The sequence below is a fragment of the Buteo buteo genome, chromosome Z (genome assembly GCF_964188355.1).
Source record: "Buteo buteo chromosome Z, bButBut1.hap1.1, whole genome shotgun sequence".
NCBI lineage: Eukaryota > Metazoa > Chordata > Aves > Accipitriformes > Accipitridae > Buteo > Buteo buteo.
The window spans coordinates 81631154-81650561 of NC_134204.1; the positions used below are offsets into that span (position 1 = coordinate 81631154).

At 40.4% G+C, this 19408-nt stretch overlaps 1 protein-coding gene across 5 annotated transcripts in view; it reads left to right on the top strand.

The window, feature by feature from the left end:
* The window catches only part of XRCC4 (X-ray repair cross complementing 4), a 181532-nt gene extending 170135 nt beyond the window's left edge, over window positions 1-11397 (top strand). For all 5 annotated transcript variants that reach the window (XM_075021427.1, XM_075021425.1, XM_075021426.1 and 2 more), the window contains one exon: window positions 10538-11397. In XM_075021427.1, coding sequence (XP_074877528.1) covers window positions 10538-10646 — 109 coding nt within the window. In that variant the 3' untranslated portion in view covers window positions 10647-11397. The remainder of the gene's footprint in view (window positions 1-10537) is intronic.
* Window positions 11398-19408: the final 8011 nt, after the last annotated feature.

The following is a 19408-nucleotide window of genomic DNA, read 5'->3' on the forward strand; positions in this document are numbered from 1 at the left end:
TCTGTTTCACATGTACAACGTGATTATTCTACTCTGATTGACATCTGCCTTCTCCTAATAAAGTCCCAGTTGCCCACCTGTATGGTGCTCCCTTTTCTCTTAATGCATTTGTAAGAGAAAAGAATCATTTAGAGCACTGTGCTGAAACTCACAAAAAGGCAAACTATCTAAATTTGTCAGTACCAGCACAATTATCAAGGTGCCCTGTGGATTAAAATTTTATAAAGTTTGTGGTTTGAGTGCTGGTACAAGAAAACTTTGGTGGAGGTACTTCAGGTTCATACTAGTATATCACAACTGAAGATAAAATCTGGCTTAGGCTCTGGAACTGAAATGGCTTTGTAAAGAAAATTATTGTACATTGGTATTTTATCAATTTTGTCATGTTTCTCCCCCTTTTCATTGTATTCTGTTTTCTGCTGTGTTTTTCCTATTCCTATGAATTACCTGTGGAGACCCTTCAAGATTTTGGTAGTGTTAGAAGTTTACATGGGCTCACAGGGGACAGGGCCATTTAATGAAAGAGAAAGGTGCTGAAAGTTACTGAATACACAGAAATTAACCCTGACTCAGGACACCTCTGAGCTGCAAATGGTCAGAGGCTGGAAAAGCACTCTGTACTCTTCAAAGAGCTCTTGGCTGTTGTTGGAGAAGGTGTTCTGGGCAACACTGGGTTGACCCAGGGACAGCTGTTCCTATGTTGGAGACATCTGGTAAATTATCTTTTTCATTACCTGTTTTAGATTGGCTGACGTGGCCTGTTTCTTCATTGCAGGAAGGCATGATTTCAGCCAGATGCAGGTCTCAGTGACCAAAATTGCTGAATGTTTTCTAGATAAGCTGCGTGTGAAATACAACTTGCAGGTGTCCATGCCTAGCGCCAAGTCAGACAGGTGATGAGCAGGCTTGGAGTGTAAAGCATAAGGTGATCTCTCCAGGTAAGGGTGGTGAGCACGGGGACATGGCAGCCCAAAGGAGCTTGGCTGTATGACAGGTATTACTCGTTCTTGTGGTTGCATTTATGCGTCTGGTTCGTGGTCTTGATGAGCCTGATAGTCCAGCCTCAGATGCCTACAGTCTATCCAAGACCCTGCTCTTAATTTCCTGATTGACTAAGTGTCCCTGAAAGCCTGGAGCCTGAGAAGAAACATCTGGTAGAGGGACTTGGGGTGCATGGACTCCCTGAAACTGCACCTATGTTCGTGGAAAGCTAGTGATCAGAAGTTTCCATTTAAAATATGGGTTGGTTGCTGTCTTTCAGCTTGCTGTGCTCATTAATTCATGTCTTGTAACTTCATTGGTCGTCTTGGTTCCTTTCTCAAAACCAAGATGGATGGCCTGCCAATGCAGAGAGAGGCCTTGACTGGTGGCCGTTCTGGGCTCCCCTCCCTTCCACCTTTGGGGACAGATCTGCAGCAGTCCCAGCACGGTCACAGCCAGTTTGGGTTTGACTGTTGCTGGTTTAGCACCAGTTAAGTCTCCGACCTTCATTACCATAACGCTGGGGGAGGTCCATATATACATGAATAAGCTGAGACTGTCCCTTGATCCTGATACAACAGGTATGCAGACTGTTCTCCCAGGAAAGGAAATCTCTGAAATTTAAGGGCTAAAGAATCTTTCTGTGAATTTGACCATTTACGGAACTAAAAAGTAGAGAGGCTCATTAGGAAGAAAAACCCACTTCATATAAGAATTTTTGTGAAAGAAACACACAGGGACAGTCCTGTCCTTTTGGTCAGTTGGGGTTTTGTTGGGTTTGGGTGTAGGACAGCCTTTCTTAAAAATCTTATGGTCTAGACTCTTTCGCAGCATTTACCCAACAAGTAATGACTTGGCTGTTTGGTCTATTGTTAAACATTCCTGCTAAAGGACTTACTGCAGATGATGCTGCTTAGGCAGACCCTGAGAGCTCGAATGGATGGAGACCAGTTGGTGTTTTGGAGGAGAAAAAATGACTTTTGAAGCCTGCTATACAGGCTGTCTTGCAGCAATTGCATCATGAGCTGCACATGATTCCTGCTTCATATAATAATAGAAGATATATTTTGAAAGTGGCTTCTTTACTCCACTGAATAGACATTTTGATAGATGGGCTGTCTAAAGGGAAGATTGTTAAATCATCTTAACCACATGTCCAAACAGAAAAGAAGTATTACCAGTGAGTTAAGAAGTTCGGGAGTCAGAGCCAGGCTCTTCAGCCCACATTTATTTGCTTTATGCACCCCAAAGTAAGGAATAGGGTTGACATTAGGTGGACAAAGCCTATGTCTGTTCTCTACCCTGGGTGAGGAGACATCTCAAGGATGGGTAAGGTATGATGTTTTAGCCAGAAAACACTGGCTGTTGCAGTGTTCAGGTCTGTTCTCTCTCAGCCAACTGTACCTATTTTTACTTTTCCCTTGTGTTTTCAAAGGGCTGGATGTGCTGTCCCCCCCCTTCTTTTTTTTTTCCCCTTTCTTTTTTTTTTCTTTTTTTTTTTTTTTGGTACAGCTGTTTGAACATGTTTCAGCTCTCACAGGTGTCACTGTAGGCAGGGATTTCATCTTAAATATCAAAGGTTTGAACTTATTTCAGAAAAGTATGAATGAATTCAGATCTGTGGCTGCAGAAGGAGCAGGAGAAACATAGGAGAGGTTGAATGGGAGTTAAGAACTGAAAGAAAAGAAAACACAATTCTCGGTACTAAAACAATTTTATATGCAATGGAGACCTATTAGAGAGGGGGAAAAAAGCTTGTTATACTTTACTTGCTCTACCTTAACTTGTACATTGAAACCTGCTCCCGGTTTATTCAATTCACTGCTCCCAGATTTATTAAGAACTTCCTGCTGCTCTATCTTTCTAAGTGCATTTTGTTGTTAGAAAAGACATACTTAAGTCATATCCATATACTGTACTGATCCAAAGTGGTTTTCTGCAATAAGTTGATAAAAGTGAATGATCCAAAACCTGTGGATAATAGGTAATCTGGGCAATAATGAGTTTCTGCTTGTGCCCAGCTGTACGTGTACGAATTGTTCAGCAGGGAGAAGGAATTTGCTTAATTAAGTCATAGGAGTTTTTAAAAGATCATTTTTTAGGATTATGTCCATAGATTCCCCAACATTCTTCTGAGAAGAGGACATTTTTAGCTATACGTGTTAATTTAATAAAGATATCACAGTACCCTAGTCTAGTATTAAGATGGAACTTTTCCTCATATGAACTCTGGACTAATCCATTTTTCCTTAAGAATAATTTTAATTTTATTGTTTCGTGAGGTTGTGGCTTTCATTCTGTAGCAGTCAAGGCAAAGGGTGGACCCCAGAGAGTTGCAAGCTGAGGCTGTGGTTCAGAAGGCTTTGTAAGCATGTGCCTTACTTTAAGCAAGTGCTTAGCTCCTGTTGAAGTCATTAGGATTTAAACAGCCACTGAGAGCCTCAATACTGGAAAGGAGTGGAAAATACGTGGAACATCTGCAGCACGATCTAGGTTGTAGGGTTGCTGGATTTTCCTCCAGTTAAATGCTCTTGTTTTCGTGATTTGATCCATCGTGGTTTTGCAGTTTTGTAGCTGCCATCTGCAGGCTTCAGGTTTTCAGGTGGAAAACCCGTCCTGCCACTCTCCACCACCACGCAATGGCTGTGACAGCATCTTGATCCCTCCTGTCCTGGGAACAACAGATGGAGGAGCGCAAGGACACATGTTTTCTTATGCAAGAAATTGCTTCGGGGATTTTGCTTTGCTCCGTTACGTCTCTGGCTACTGCTTGTGATCACCCTGAGGGGATAAGAAAGGGTTAGGGAGAGAAAGCAGCTCCAGGGTTTGACAGCCTCGAAAAGGGTTATGACAAAATTTAGCCAGTCGTACTGTTATATAAATGTATATGTGATAAACGGCTCTTAACGACTATGAGAAATGGCTTCTAGCATTTGCCAGTAGATTTGCAACATACTGGTTTTATGAAAGACCTTGACAAAATTCCTAAACAAAGTTTTCCTTTACTATATACTCTTGTACTTATGATTAAGAGATTTGTGTTTTTTTCCCAGTGAAGGCAGTGGTGCTAGTATGTTCCTCGAACTGAATGTGGTCTAGTTTATTTAAGCAAGAAGGAGTTTAAGTGGAAATGAGCCACAGAAATGTGTGCCACTTGTCTAAAACAAACATGGTTTAGGCTTTTCCTTATAAGTGACGTCTATTACTACATTTTTAAGTAGATCTTTGTTAGTAAGCATCTGCAAGTGCATTTGATCAGATGAAAAGATCCAAGGCTATATTTATATTGCTAAACCGGAATGTTCTTTTTAAATAAGGACCTGCAACTATGCCAACTGAAGTTAACTGGGAATTTGAAACTGAACAGATACAACTCCCTAAAAAAGTACTGTCAGCATTGCTCATTTACACAATGTGTTGTCTCTGCAGCCATTTTAGACGTTACATATGGTTTTCTGAGGATCTTTAGACCATCTGTTTCATAGGACTAAATAAATAGAGTGGATGATTAATAATGTTGAGAACTGATCTAGACCAGTCATTGGAAGTTATATCAATATTAAAAGTTCTGTCAGTAAGAGATATATGAGTATCTTCTAAGTGTAGCAGACTTGTTTGCGAGTTTGTTCTTGCTGCAATCACTATATCAATTTCTGTGATGTTTAAGGGGTTCCCAGTTCACTTTTCTCCCTCTGAGTTTCCAGGGATATGTAAATTAAAAAAAACTTGTGTAAGCATAAATCAAAATTATCCCTCACTTGATAGTTTCTAGTTCTAGAGAACAAAGAGTGGTGCTTGCAAGAGCTTAAGACAGTGTTTAGCAATTGTCCTGTTTTTTGAAGTTTTGCTTTAAGTTTTGTTAATTGAGGGGATTCCAAGACTTATCTTACTGTGCAGTGGTTGTGATGAATGCAGGTGCAGCTGCAGCTTGACTTTCAGCCAGAGGTGGAAGCTTATTAAGGAACATTGATCCCCTGGCTGCACATTAAATTTGTGGTTGCTGCGTTGAAAATATTTTCCATTAACTGTGTAATTGAACAAGCTTATTATTATTATTATTATTATTGTTGTTGTTGTTGTTGTTGTTGTTGTTGTTGTTATCATCATCATCTTCTTCATTATCATTATTATCTGTCTGTTGACCTTAACTGAGACTAGACTGTTTGCTTAATACACTGACTGTAGAAAAATGCCACACATGGAAGGTTCTCTAAGAAGGATGGAGACAGTATCCTTAAAGCTAGAAATCATTGGTTTTGGCTATTTCTTGAGTATTTTTCTCTAGCCTCTGTGAATTTGTATTGGGCCCAGGTACAGCTTGAGCTCTGATGTTCTCTGATACCACCCCTCTCTTCAGATGATTGAAATTGGCAGAAAAATTTTCAGTTTCTTCACTAACATAACTGAGGGGGAAGTCCATCAACTGTAATTTCAGATCATGAAGGTGATTGTATCCAGTAAGTTCTTCATGACTTACTGGGGTTTACATTTTGCAAGATCAATTAGAAATATATGGGTTTTTTTCACATTATTTCTAGGAATAAATGCCAGAGTAGACTATATCTGGAAGTTGAATACTCATAATACTGCCAAAACCTAAACCAAGTTATTGAGTTTCATTTTCATTTAAAATTGAATTTAAAAGAAAAATACCTTTATAATTTACCTTATATTATAGTCATTGTAGCATTTCTGTAAAGGGGAATATCATCATATTTTTAATCACATGTAGTTTCAATTTAGTCTACTTATATTTTTAGTTTTCAACTTCAAAGAGGTCTGTCTGCACATAGTGTTCTTGATGCATCTATTCATATAAGAGGCTTTTCCCCCTCCTCCATTACACCATTTCTTTTTCTTTTCATAGTTGAACTTTCCTCTTTTTGGCCAGTAGGTACAGGCAGTCAGTACATGTCTCCCAAGAGAGCTCACACCATGGGGCATCAGTTATTCAAGGCCAAGGTTTTACATATAGCCCTGAGCTTTAGTCTAAGCTCCTTTCGTAATACTTCCTTAGTAACAATGGCTGATGAGTACCTTTCTTCTGAGGACTTTCTGTGAAGATGATATTTACACAGCCAAGACAGCAGATTGCTGATAAAACAAAGAATCCAAGTTTTTCTCTTGGAGTGGACTAAAAGTACATCTCTGGAGCACAAATGTTGTTCTGAGCTTTTGCCCTGTCAGTTGCAATGCGAGCGTTTGTTGGTGTTTGAGGTGCCTCACCTTTGTTCCTATGTTAATGCTGTAATGACCACCAATTCTCTGTTTATGAGCTGCTGCTGCCACCTATTTTTATGATACCGAAGAAAGTATATATCAGATTATATCCTCTGTTAATATTTACTCATGTTATTAAACCTTCATTTTTTTCAGATTAATGACAAAAGTGAACTGTTAAACCAAGCTAAAGAAAGATATACAGACTAAGAAATTCAGCCTTTTCCTAAAACACTCTACACATCTTCTGGGAGAGCTGAAATCTCCTCTCTTAGTAAAATGCCAGCTTTTGATTGGAACTGGTTATTTTAATTACTAAAAAAGGAGGAAAATTAGGTAATGGTCCAAGGACACAAGTATGCCTCCTAGATTATTTAAGTTTCTTGGGAAACTTTTATAGCTACGTTAATTTACAAGGGTATTTCTCTTTTCAAATCTCATGAGAGTTGCTCAAGAGCAAAAACTTCAGTAAAATTGCAACCACAACATGCTGGGCTGGCTATACAAGCATAGCTAAGTGCGAGAACCTTTCATCTTTCCAGCAAGAAGTACCTCAAGATGAGCAGTTGTGCTGATGTTGCAGCCTCTGACCTGATTTTCCTTCAGCATAGCTACAACTTGTTTCATCTTTTTGCCACTAGGAAGCTCTTTTTAATCGTGTCATTTGTAGCAGTCACATAGGAAATTATTTTCTACTTCATAGTGCTTCACGAACATTAACTCGTGGAACTGGCTGTCTGTTGCACCAGGAACGGTGTTGTGCAGATCTTCTCTGGGGTCTGCGTGAACTCAGGAGTAATTCATCACAAGAAACAAATGGGAGTGGTCCATCCGTCCTCCTGCAAAAGAAGGTGTTGCGTTTTCTCCCAAGCTATGCAAAGCCATCACCCTGCATGGCTTTGAGTTTCTGTGCTGTTTAGTTAAGTACTAAAGTGTTGCATGTCTTCTGTTTCTGACGGCTCTTACTCAGCTGTGGAAAGAAATATCAAGTAATGTAACCACTTTCTTCCAGATCTTGGGCCAGAATCTCAGCTGGTGTAAGTCAGCAGAGCTCCACTGACATTATTAGTGCTCCAGTGATTCACACCAGCTGTGGATCTGGTCTTCTGTCTCAATTTATGAAGGGCTTGAACTAAATGTCAGGAAATATGAAATGATCTCTTATAGTCAGCCGTTCGCCAGATGTGTTAATAGCGTTTAAGTTTACCAAAATGCAAGCCTTCAAAAAGCGATCCAACAGAAGAATAAACTTTCAAGAAGAATTCCTTACTTTCAGCCTTTTTGGCAAGAGAGGACTATACAACTCACTGCAATTTAAAGAAATTAACTCAATTATGCATCAGGATATGGTAATACAGCTTCAGTGAGAATCCAAGATTCAAAATAATTTCACAGCACAAAGCAAGCTGTTGGCATTCAGTGAATAATTGCCATGCAAATAGGAATCATCAAGTCTTAAAACCAAAATTAAGTTTCTGACGAACCTCGTGTAAAGAGCCTAATGCTTCCACTTTGCAAGTGTAGTTGGGTTTATTCACAGGCGTGGTGACTACAGCTTTTGGTGATTAAATGAGGACCATGTTGTTACAAGAACACAGAAGCTTAATAGTTCTAGCTGTGTAATGTTAAAACTCAACAGCAATTTGGCTTATAGATGTGATCATTGAAAACAGTTATTTTAGCCAATGAGAATAAAATTGTTGTTGACATTGCTTAAGAACTGTCAGGCTTGCTTTCCAAAATCAGAAAATGCTGGAATAGGTGAAATGTCAAAATCAACAACTGTGGGGTCTCAGAAGTCTTTCAGTCTTATATGCCTAATCTTATATGCCTATATGGCATATAAGCATATGCTTTAACAAAAACTTCCAGTACCTGAAATAGCCTGTGGCGGTACAGAGGTCTTCACAGCCTAATTTATTTGCTGATGAGACCTTTCAGATTTAATTAAAATGATCAGTGTGTGGCCCCATACTGTGTGATTTACGTATGTTCTCACTGGAGACTTAATGCTTTGGATAGACCCAGAAAGGTAAAACAACACACCTTCAAGAAGTAAGCTTGAGTGTCACACTGTGTTGGGATATGCTACCTATGTTTAAGAAAAATAAGGGCACAAATAAGTTGGTAGCTGGCAATCAGAACACCATGGAGTGATCTGATCCTGCTGACCAGAGGTCATTGGCTAAGGGTCCGATTCTGACAGATTTGTTTCACAGTTAGTCCAAGTGACTTTTGATGAGACACACATCTGTCTACATGTCACTGCATACCAAAAGGAAAAAAAAAATGCTTGGACACAATTTATTCAGACCTGAAGGAAAGTGTTTTGGAAGAGTTCACAGAGAAAGTTAGTTAGACTTGCAAAGAAAGTAATTATCATAATCTGAATATACCAGTATGTTGAATTTAAAGTGATCCGCAGAAGTGAGGTGATGGATAGAGTGGTGAGGAAACCCTTCTGAATACCAGAGAGCTCTTAGGAAGTAACGGCATCCAAGACTCAGCATTTACTGGGTTTTTTCTGATTCCCCAGGAGTATGGGGGGCTCCACCTTGAAATAAAAATCATTCCCCAGGTTCACAGCAGGAAACATCGTAGTGAGAGCTCTGAACCTCCAAGGACTTGACAGACTTGAAGTGTGAGAGGCTATGAATCACGCAGTGGCTGGGGTCTTAGGAAGCTCATTGCATTTTGAAGATTGCAGTCTTTTATAAAAACTTCTGCTCCCTAGAGATTTCTGGGTAGTAGTTCTGGGAAACTTGGTTCTGAATCTGTTTGAAACCAAATTTAAAAAGAAAAAAAAATTGCTGAATTTCACTGACTATATTGGCTCTACAATGTGGAGAGGTTGAAGGCAAATGCTTGCATTAGTCTGAAAATTAGGATTGCTTTTGCATGCCTCATTGCACTAAGCCCGCATATGGCAGCATTTGAGAGTAACACTTTCCATCACTTCTGTCTAGTTCTTCCCATTCTGGTGGCTGATGTGTTGGCCTTGGTAATATATGAATTTTTCACCTTCTGTCAGGATTACACCAGTGGAATATACCTGGGCATGAAGCCATCAACTTTTATGAAACTCCAACCAGTCCAAAATCCTACAATACAAGCACATCAGGGCCTGTTCCCTGCTTCCTACACCAATTCCCTACAGCATACTGAGCCAAGATTAAGAGATTATGTCTTAGTTTCAAAGCAGCTAGTGATATCAACCTGGAATATCTAGTCACCAACAATACCCATATCTGTAATCAATAATTCTCCTCTTAAAGCTCACAAAAGCAAAGCTGTCTGTGCAAGGTTCAAAGATTTTTTGTGGATTCAGCCTATACATGTAAGGTAATTCCTATAGGGATCAGAAGCTATTGTAAATGCCACCGTTTTTGGAAACACAAGATACCTTTCCTTCCCAGGCATAAGCAGAGCTGTTTTTATCAGAATGGTGTCTCGGAGAGAGAGGAGAAAGAGTGAACATGGGCTCCTGGCAAACACCAGGAGCTTGTATAACCAAGAGACATTTAAATGACCTACATTGATGAGGACAGTCAAAGGAGTGCTAAATAGGACTGACTGGTGCAGAGTAGCATCTTATTCAATGTGGTGGATGTCTGGTTCAGGCGTGAAGTTTTCAAGTAGGACTCTGTGGTGTGCAGCTATCTGAGGGCAAACCTTGGCATACACATATCCGTGAATGGCGAGTGCTTCTATTTGCATACATTTATAGCAAATGTAAATAGAACATACGTACAGGGGAAGGCCAAGGATTTGAAAGTCCCCAAATGCCTGAATTCATGTATTATAATGGAAGGATTTTCATCACTTCCCTGTTTTCTTCTGCTCTAGTGTTTGGAGAGAGGCTTGAACGTTTGAGGCATGGACCTTTGAGACAACTGAGTCTGATTCTTCATATGTCTTCAGGTCAAACTGATGGACAACAGACACATTTAGTGCCAGAGAAAAAATACAGAGCATTTAGGAGAGCATCATCCTGTGCAGTAGTAGAAGAGCAGATCCTTTGTATGTTTTCTGCATTTGTTCTGCTCTCCCTAGCTCTCCATGTGAAAATTGTGAGTGAAATGGTCCTTCTCAGGGTCCTAAAAATTGTAACAAAATAGGTGAAGCCTTGACATTTATAAGCTGAATTTCATCTGTTGTTTTGCCATTGCCATCTCAGCAAGTAATTAGGTCTTACAAAAAGCACTTTTCTCTTACATGTAACCTTAACAAAAAGCTCAAAATACACTATTAAATGCTTACCTTGGTGGTGTAGATGTTGGAATTGTTTATATCTGTATCTAAATTTGTTTCAAATCTCTTTGCTTTCTATTTCCAGACCTGATCTGGCCTCCCAGAAGACATCGGACAAGCTTTTGCTGGATGTGATGTCTCTCGAAACACTGGAAAACACTTGTGAGCCAGAGGACCTCTTTGATGACATCTAGCTATGTGTTGGCTGAGAAACTGAGAGAGTGGTGCTTCTAACGGAGATAAGCTATAAAACTAAAAGGCTTTGTTATAGGCACTGAGCTGAAATCTTTAGTCTGCGGTGGTGTTCGATGACATATTGCTCTAATCCTCTCGCACTGCACTTGTCCCCATTCTTCACTACGCAGCTGTAGACCCTTGGCCTGCTAGGCTTGATTGGTGACAGCCTTGAAATCAGTTCAGCCTCTGTGTAGATCTTTTATCATCTGTATCTGGGGAAGGAGAGCACCATCATAGCATTTTACATCCTAACAGTCTCTGGCTGCTGATTGTATCAAGGATCAACTGATTTCCAGATGTCCCCAGAGAACGAGTCAGGCTTAAAGAAGATGAAGCCTACCACCGTACTTAACTTACATACTGCCCCTTTCTTGAGAAGCTCAGCTTAGACATGGCCTAGCTAAATTGTCTTCAACTTTGATTGAGATATAGCTTCCTAAACTGTGAGTTTAGAATATCTTCTGGTGTGAAGCATCCAAAGAAATGTCCTTTCACTATTTACTTGAAGGTTCTCTGTGGCATTATGAGTTAGATGATATTCTTGCTTTTGGGAGTAAAGTGCTTATAAAGTCAGTATTAACTCTATTTTAACCTTCTGTAGAAACCCATAGCCTTTAAATTTGTCATTTTTCATACTTCATCATTTTTCTTAAGGTGATTTCTAAAAAAATAAAATGCATTCTAGGAATACATCAATTTTGTTTTTATTTGCTTAGACACTCTATGAGTGAAGGGACTGGTTAGCAAAGTGTGTTAATGCATGACCTTTTCCTGCCCAAAGCTGGTGCATTCATTTAGATTTAAGGCTTCATCAAAGAAAAAGTTAGCAACATGTATTTACCTTCAGCAGTCAAAATCAAGTGTACAGAGCTAAGCACGCACGTCAGGTTTCTGCTTTGCAATGTTAAGAGCCTGAATCAGTTCTCGTTTAAGGCAGAGGGAGCCAGTGCTTCTGTCTCAGAAAGGATGTGATCCAACAAGGGTTTTAAACGTGAGTAGTCCTACTGAAGTAAGCAGGACTACGCAACATAGTCCTGCTTCTGTGCTCTATGGCTTGCAATGGTCCTTGGAAGCTACTTGGTATTTTTGAAATGGCAGCTTATTTAGGCCTCGATTCTGCCAAAATTCAATCCTATATTTAACTAAAAGCATCCATGTCAGTATTTGCAGGATCAGGATTAAGACCCTACACGAGGATCTGGGAATATTATATTTAAGCATTGCTTTCTGAAAAACATGGGTCACAGCATTTTAAATTCACAAAGGGCTTTGGGACAATGTTGTAAATCACACAGTAAAAATATGAATGGTCAAAATATTTTGCTTGCTACAAAGGCTTTCTGCCTGAGAGATGACAGGACCACAAAAGACCTATTCATACACCCATTCATAGACACTGCCTGATTTAAAATCTTCCAGTCCTGATCTGACAATGCTTTCAGCAAAAGCTTGTATATAGTTTCAGTTTTAACGTTAAAATGTTCCACGACTTAACCCAAAATACAAGAGCTTGGTTTAATTGTGCCTGCAGCAGAAAATTAAGGTGAATGGAGCTGAACATCCCATGAAACTCTGCTTTCAAGAAACTGTTGGTTTCTAAGAGTACAATGTTGTTATATAAATAGGAAATGTTATACACAGTTGGCAGGTGCAATGAAGTGTGTCAGAATGTTTATTCTTTTCTCTTTTTTTGAGGTTTATAGAATCAAGTCAGGAGTTGAGCAGAAAATTACGTGATGGCGGATACATAACTTGGACTGTGTGAGCACAGGTGTGTCGTCTAGTTAGGGTAGTCATGGTACAGAGCCAGTTTCCAGTCAGCTGAGACTGTTTGTATACACAGGAACACCTCCTCTCTCCTCGAAACCTGCTTACAATATGTCAGTCTCCACAATCATGTGAGAAGTGTTAGTGAAATGCTCCTCTCTGAAGATTTATGTGAGAAACTATTGCTTTTCTGCTGATAAGGTTCCATTTTCCAGTTGACTTTGAAGAGGAAAGACCCACCAAAATGAGTACAAATTACTTGTGAGAGCAGAGGTAGTATTGCAAAAGCTGCAGAAAGTCAGTGGAACTTCTTTACGATGCATATTTGTCCACAAGAAGTGGGGATGTGCACTTTATCCTTCAAACTCATTCATCCCAATGCATTGAAATAGACCCAGTGGCCTTCATTGACCAAGCCAAGTAAAATCTGTTTCAAACTAACCTATGATTTTTGGGAAGGGAACTCAGTAATAACGCCTCATAACATATTTTTTAAAAAACTACTAAATTAATATGATACTCACTGCTGCTTAGTTAAGTCTCTGAGAAAAGCTAGGATTTTGCTATCCCTCCATGCTGATGGAGTTCCTGCTGCAGAGGCTTTCCAAAGCTTACAGAGCAGAAGGGTTCCCTTGTGAGTCAATAGACAGTGCTCCTATTCATATATCGAATATAATGTTCACCTATTTCACAATGGCATAACATCTCCTAGTTTATGTTCATGCTATGATCCACCATAATCCTTGGATTCTTCCGTGCAGAGTTACTGGGTAGTCACTTATTTTTCCATCCTGTGTTTGTGCAGCTGACTATCCCCATATGGGGTTAGTAACTGGCATTTAACGGTATTGACTTGCATCCCATTTTTGTAGCTGATTTCTGTAGTTTGTCAAGATGATTTTGAATGCTCATTCTTCCTCAATTTGGTATTATGGGTGGACGTAGTAAGTTCATTCTCTGTTGCTAACATCCAGACCATTAATGAAAACATTGAACAGCTCTGGACTTAAGCCTCACTCTATTCATCCTTCTACTTAGTAGAGCTACTAAACTTAGACTTACTTTGTGAGCATGGTTTTCTAACTCACCTTTTGGAAGACCATGTTTTCCAGGCGTGCCTATAAAACTGTCACATGAAATAGCCTGACGTGAGATGTCAGTCAATTGCTTCTCCCCTGTCCAAAATATTTTAGTGGTGACAGAATACAAAATAGAGAAACATGCCCACAAATCGTTTTTCAAGTCAGGAAATTAATCGAAGTTAGGAAATGCAGATCAAATTTCAAAGGCCATCCTTAATTAATATTTCTCTTTGATATTACTCTACAAATGATTTCCCAGGTAAGTTTTTTCTTCAGTTTAAACTGTACTTTTGGGGAAGATAAAACATGTAGTTGTTTTACAGGAGGAACACCATGCTATCTTTCATTAAAGGTTTAAACTTGTCTAGAGTTTTATACTTTTAATGTAACTACTTAAACAGAATATATGTTTTTATGCATAACAATTTGTCATTTGAGGTCAGGGTTTATCCAGCAAATCTTTTAGTTCAAAAAGATTTACAACATTTTTTTCAAGAGAAAAAAAAATGTTCTGAACCAAAAAAAAACCCCTTTTCTTGAGGAAGTGCTGTATAAAGTATTGCGTTTGGGGTGAAAATATTTTCATTCTGAGATAATGTTTTGGCAATCTATATCACTGTTTTAACTACCTTCTTACTATTATTCCCAAAAGTAGACACTCGTGTGTATTTACGTGTGTATTAGATACATTGGTCTTCCTTGCTTTGTACGTGTAACATATAAATGTTTGTGTGTATAAACATGATTCCCTGGAAATGTTTAGTAGAGTCTCACTGGCTTTGACAACTTCTGCAGTTTGATCTAGCAGCCTGGAGGTACTTCAGGAAAGAAAAAGCCTTTGCACTTGGGAGTTCAGATGCTGCTAAATGTTTAAGGTAAAGCTGCTTTTTTCTGGCTTGCCATCTGCTTTGTGGGAAAAATAAAATGTGGAAACAGTGAAGTAAGAATGGTAGGAAAACAAGGCAATAAAAGCATGTCCAGACTGCGTAGAGACTGAAGGTAATATATTTGAACATCTTCTGAGCAATACTAATATAGAAAAATGTGCCAGGAGCTGGTTATCCTATTGAAAGAGGAGCAGCTAAAAGAGGGTTTCCAGAAAATGGAAGCTCTTCCAGAAGCTCTTCTATTTCCTCTTGTCTCCAGTAATGCATCAATCCTCTCATCAGGAGGGGTTAGTACCTCTTTTCTGCTAAATATTTTTCTGCTCTAATTTTATTCTAATTCCCTTCACAAAGTCTGAGGTCTCATCAAATCTTTTTCCTAAATTTCCCTTTGGCAATCTGTCATCCTCTTTCTCATTTCTTTTCCATATAATGTTGGTCAACATCTGAATTTTCATCCTTCTCTGACCATTAAATGATTACCCTGCTGTTACAGTCCGAAACCAATTTCATTCATAAAATCTATCAGTATTAATCTGCTAGTGTTAGGAAAATGAAACACTGTATATTTTTAAAACTGACACTACTGAAAAGGAAAATACCAAGCTGAAGGAAGATTACTTCTGGAGTTCCTTAGGGATGAGCCTAGGGGCCAATCTCATGCAGCGTTTTCATCAGTGGCATTGGCACAAAAAGTAGGAACTCCAGTGAAACCTGTTGATGGTGTGTATCTGCGAAGTCTTATGAGAAATAGCTGTTTCTTTTTTGAAGTAGAAGCAGCCGCTACCTTTAAACAATGCATGAGTAAGGCACACAGGGTTAGAAGTTTCTGATGTGTGTTGTGTTGTGGAGATTTGTATGCCTGTACAGGGAGGGGGAAAAGCGCAGGAGGGGAAAAAAAACAGTAAAGAAGTGAAAAACCAAGGGCATGCCTGCGAAAAGCTCTAGGAGTCCAGCCTAAGAAAGACAGAGAGAGCATGTGAGAGATGGCAAGAAAGAGAGAAAGTGAGAGCACTTTTGGCCTAAATATTGACTGGAAAAGGGGATGAGGACTGAGCAGAGACACCTGGCCCTGTTTAATTCATTCTGTTTGGGAAACGGGATTGTAGCAGATGCCTGGCATTGTCTGATCTTGAATTGCCTGCTAATCCCACTGGTCAGAGGGATAACAATAACCACAAATTGACCTGGAGAAAAAGAATGACCATACTATTTTCAGGTTAATTCTTGGGAAGGAAGGATAGCCCTGTTTTGGGTTTTTTATGGCTCTATTTGTCTTGTGCAGAAATATTTAACTGAAGAAGATTTTACCATCACATCTACAACATCACAGAGTCACAGGACAGTTGAGGTTGGAAGGGGACTCTGAAGACCATCTAGTCCAATGCTCAGAAAGGGTCAACCGTAGCAAGTTGCTCATGCTGTGCCCAGTCCGTTGTGATTTAGTAAGCAGAGAATAAATTTCATCTGCATCTTCCAAAAACCTTTAATATTTATAAATATCAGTTCTGAATGTAAGTCACTCTGCTGGGATTTTATGAAGCTTCTGCACTCACCTGGCAGCACCATTAATGAATGCTGCAGTCCCATCCTACTGCAAGTATGTCTCTCTCTTCAGTGCTTATATGTGACCCAGGTACTGTAAAGGTTTTCTTCTGCGTGTTAGCTTTATGCCTCTGCTGAGACTTAAGCCAGTGGGTCCTAGCTAGAATAGTCTTCACAATTAGGAAACAAATACATTAAAACATTTTAATACTTAAGCTGAAAACTGCTGTCCTTATTATCCTCTGTTTGTGAAGGTCCTCTCCCACACAGAGTTGTCATTTATTTGAGAGAGACTGAGAGGAATATCTAATGGGAAAATGTAGAACCAGAGGTAGACATCCACTCTAGTACTTTCTGAAGGGCATGAAGATACATGTTTAATTATCTGTTTTTATGCAACTACTATTATAGTATTTGTCGTGTAGTAGTCATCACTATAGCATGAAGTACCTAGGTTGCTCTGAGTAAATTAAATAATATCACATTGTCCATCTTTTCCTACTTAATTAAATATCACTTGGAAGTCCTGCCTCTCTTTTCTAGTGCACAGTTCTGATTCACATTGATTGAGCCTGAGATCTGGATTTAATCAAAGCATCTACCCCAATTTTCTCATGTAGCCTGTTAGCTTCTGCTTTTCTTTCTGGGATGTTACAAGATCCTCTTTGACTTCCAAGGTAGTTGAAAGGTGATTTTAAAAATCAATTTTAAATTTTAACCAAAATCCAGGGTTCTAAGCAGAAAAGGCTGGAAATAGTTGCACACCATCCTCCCGACTCACCTCCAGACTGCTTGGGCCATGTAAAACATAAAAACGTAGTAAAATACATTTACAGGACTATTCACAAACCCCATATGGACAGCTGATTCCAGAGGGAGATTAAAATCACTGCCCAGGACCACTTAAATTTAGCGCTACTCTCATTGTCAAGCGAGAAAGAAAGAAAACCAACTAAGGCACAGCTTTGCTAATGCTTCCTCAGTGCTTGGCTGTTACTAATGCTTTGAAGTGCAAAGGGAAAACCTGTGTCATAAATGACAAAAACTAGCGATGGAAAAGCCCTACCCTGTTAAGTCATCTCATTCCCCCTTTTGCCAAACTTGTGGGGAAAAACTACAAGATTGTGCCCAGAGGCGCTGGTCAGAGAGGTGAGGCACGGGTGGAGCTTGGGAAGGAAGTGAGCACAATTCCTCCTGGGATGCTGGAGCTGCTGAGCCACCCCACGCTGGAGTCCTCCTGGCCAAGTTGGCTTTGCCTCCAGCGGTGAGCCCAGGAACACTGAGCGCAACGAATCAGCCGAACGTAGTATCCCAAATGGTGGGAAGCTGCTGCACGTGAAGGATGTGAGTGGAAAACTCTCTGGGCTGGATCATGTGTGAGGTGAGACGTTCAGTCACCCCAGCTCCTTTGGCAGCAAGGGAGAGTTGGGTACCTTCAGCTTACCTGTCTTGGAATGAGGTGACTTGCTGCCAGGTGATACCCTCTCTTTCTTCATGAGTATTGAGGGAATGTAGATGGCAAACATTGAAGCTTGTGGCTGCTAGAAGCTGCTTGAAGCTGGGTAGGTGACCATGGGTGGCCAGGCAGCCACTGTTGTTGTGGCTTCTGCACTCCCGAGAGCGGTGAAGTGGTTCAAAATAGCTGACCTACAGGGTTGCCAGGCCCTTTCAAGGTGGTGGGCAAAAGAAGTCACAGTGCACAACGACGTTGTCTGTAGGCAGTCTCAGAGCGGTCCTTTTCGTATCACCTGGGCACAGCTGACGTCTGGACCCCCAAGGCCTGCTTCTGCAGCACTTGGGGAAAGGCATGTTCTCCTGTTGTCTTCACTGCTGCTTGTTCCTCGTGTATCGTGCAGATATCAAGCAAAGTCACCTGAAAGAGGAAGCTGGCTTTTAGATTTTGATTTACGAGGATAATAGAAGAGCTTTTGTGCCACAAAGAATTAAGGAGACAAAGAAGCAAAGAAATACTTGCATTAAATAGTTGTTTAAAAATATATCAAAATATGAAATTCTGTGATCAAGCAGAAATCCATCTGCAATGACACAGATTAATTTGTTTGGGGTTCTTGATATTCTGAGTAATTCAAAGACCTGTCTTACGAGTTTCCCACATCATCCAGGTGAATTTTTTTCCTCCTTTTGACTTCTTGCTACATTAGGAAAGGAAGTACTAGCAATACTCTCCTGTACCATTTCCTCATGGTGAGCACATGGTTAATTTTCCTTCATATGGAGGGAAGAAGTTAAGCTTTATCCTTTCCGGTAACCTGCTAGAGAGGCTGCTGGCAGCCCTGGAGTGCACCCTGATCTAAATACCATTTGCTCCATCACTCCTAGCCTCTGTCTCGCAGCCCCATCCAGAAAACCCTACAACCTGTCCTGAGCCCAAAGGGCATTTAGGAGTACGTTCAAACTGAAATGCTGCCAGGACGTAGCCTTCTCAGCGCCAAGCACAACTGCTCCAGCACTTGGCATTCAGCGAGGCAGAGTCCCATTAAACGTGGCGCGGTCCAGCTTTCTCCACTGCACTCAGAGGCATCGTGCAGAGCATCCCGTGGAGCTGCTGGCACGCACGAGGCTGCTGGCACGCAGGTAGTGCAAACTCCTTCTGCACGGGGAGTGGTCGGAGCAGAAAGGATCCTGCATTCGTACGAGCTGCTGTAAGTTTACTTTGGAAAATCAAAACCTCGTTAGACATTGTCTGCAGGGAACTTTTACCAGACATGTTGAAGTAAAGTTCACTCCACCCTCTTTTCAGCAGCTGTGGTGGAAGCCAAGTGCAAATGTTATATTAGGTGTGGACGTAGCGAGTGCAGCAGTACGACCAGTCCTCAGGAATGGATGTGTAAAGCTGAGCGCTCAGATGCCTGACATGCATAGAAGAACACTGATATTAAATAACCAAGGTTCAAAACTGAAGCAAATAATGTCTGCCACAACTATACTTCTCCTGGGTTGATCCCTCTACAAACACTGGTTAATTATTCTCTACAGCTGATACAAGAGGCATGTAACCATGACGGGTGACTGAGGATGAGTGAGCCATTTACCCCCAGTTTTCCATGAAGTTGTTCATATGAGAGAGGAGAAAGCTCAGCAATGTGGAGCACCAGTTTTCTGGTCAGATCAGACCATCCCCATCTCATTCACCCAAGAGATTGCAGTATAGTGATTTTAAATCAGGGAAAAGTAAAAGTTAAAATACACGATGCTATGAATCTCTCCTACTTGTGAGTTAGAGGCATGTGTTCCTGCACACTGTTTTTTCAGCAAGACAGCCTGTCTTAGGTCAACTTTCATTCAGTGGTCACATTCAAGGCTTGCCTTGGTAACCACATTTCTTCCACAGGCTGTGGCAGGTCTGTGGGAAAAGAATAGCTGAGAGTCCATTTCTGAGCAGCTTCTCGTCCTCCCCTCGTTAACCACGCAGTGTAGTGT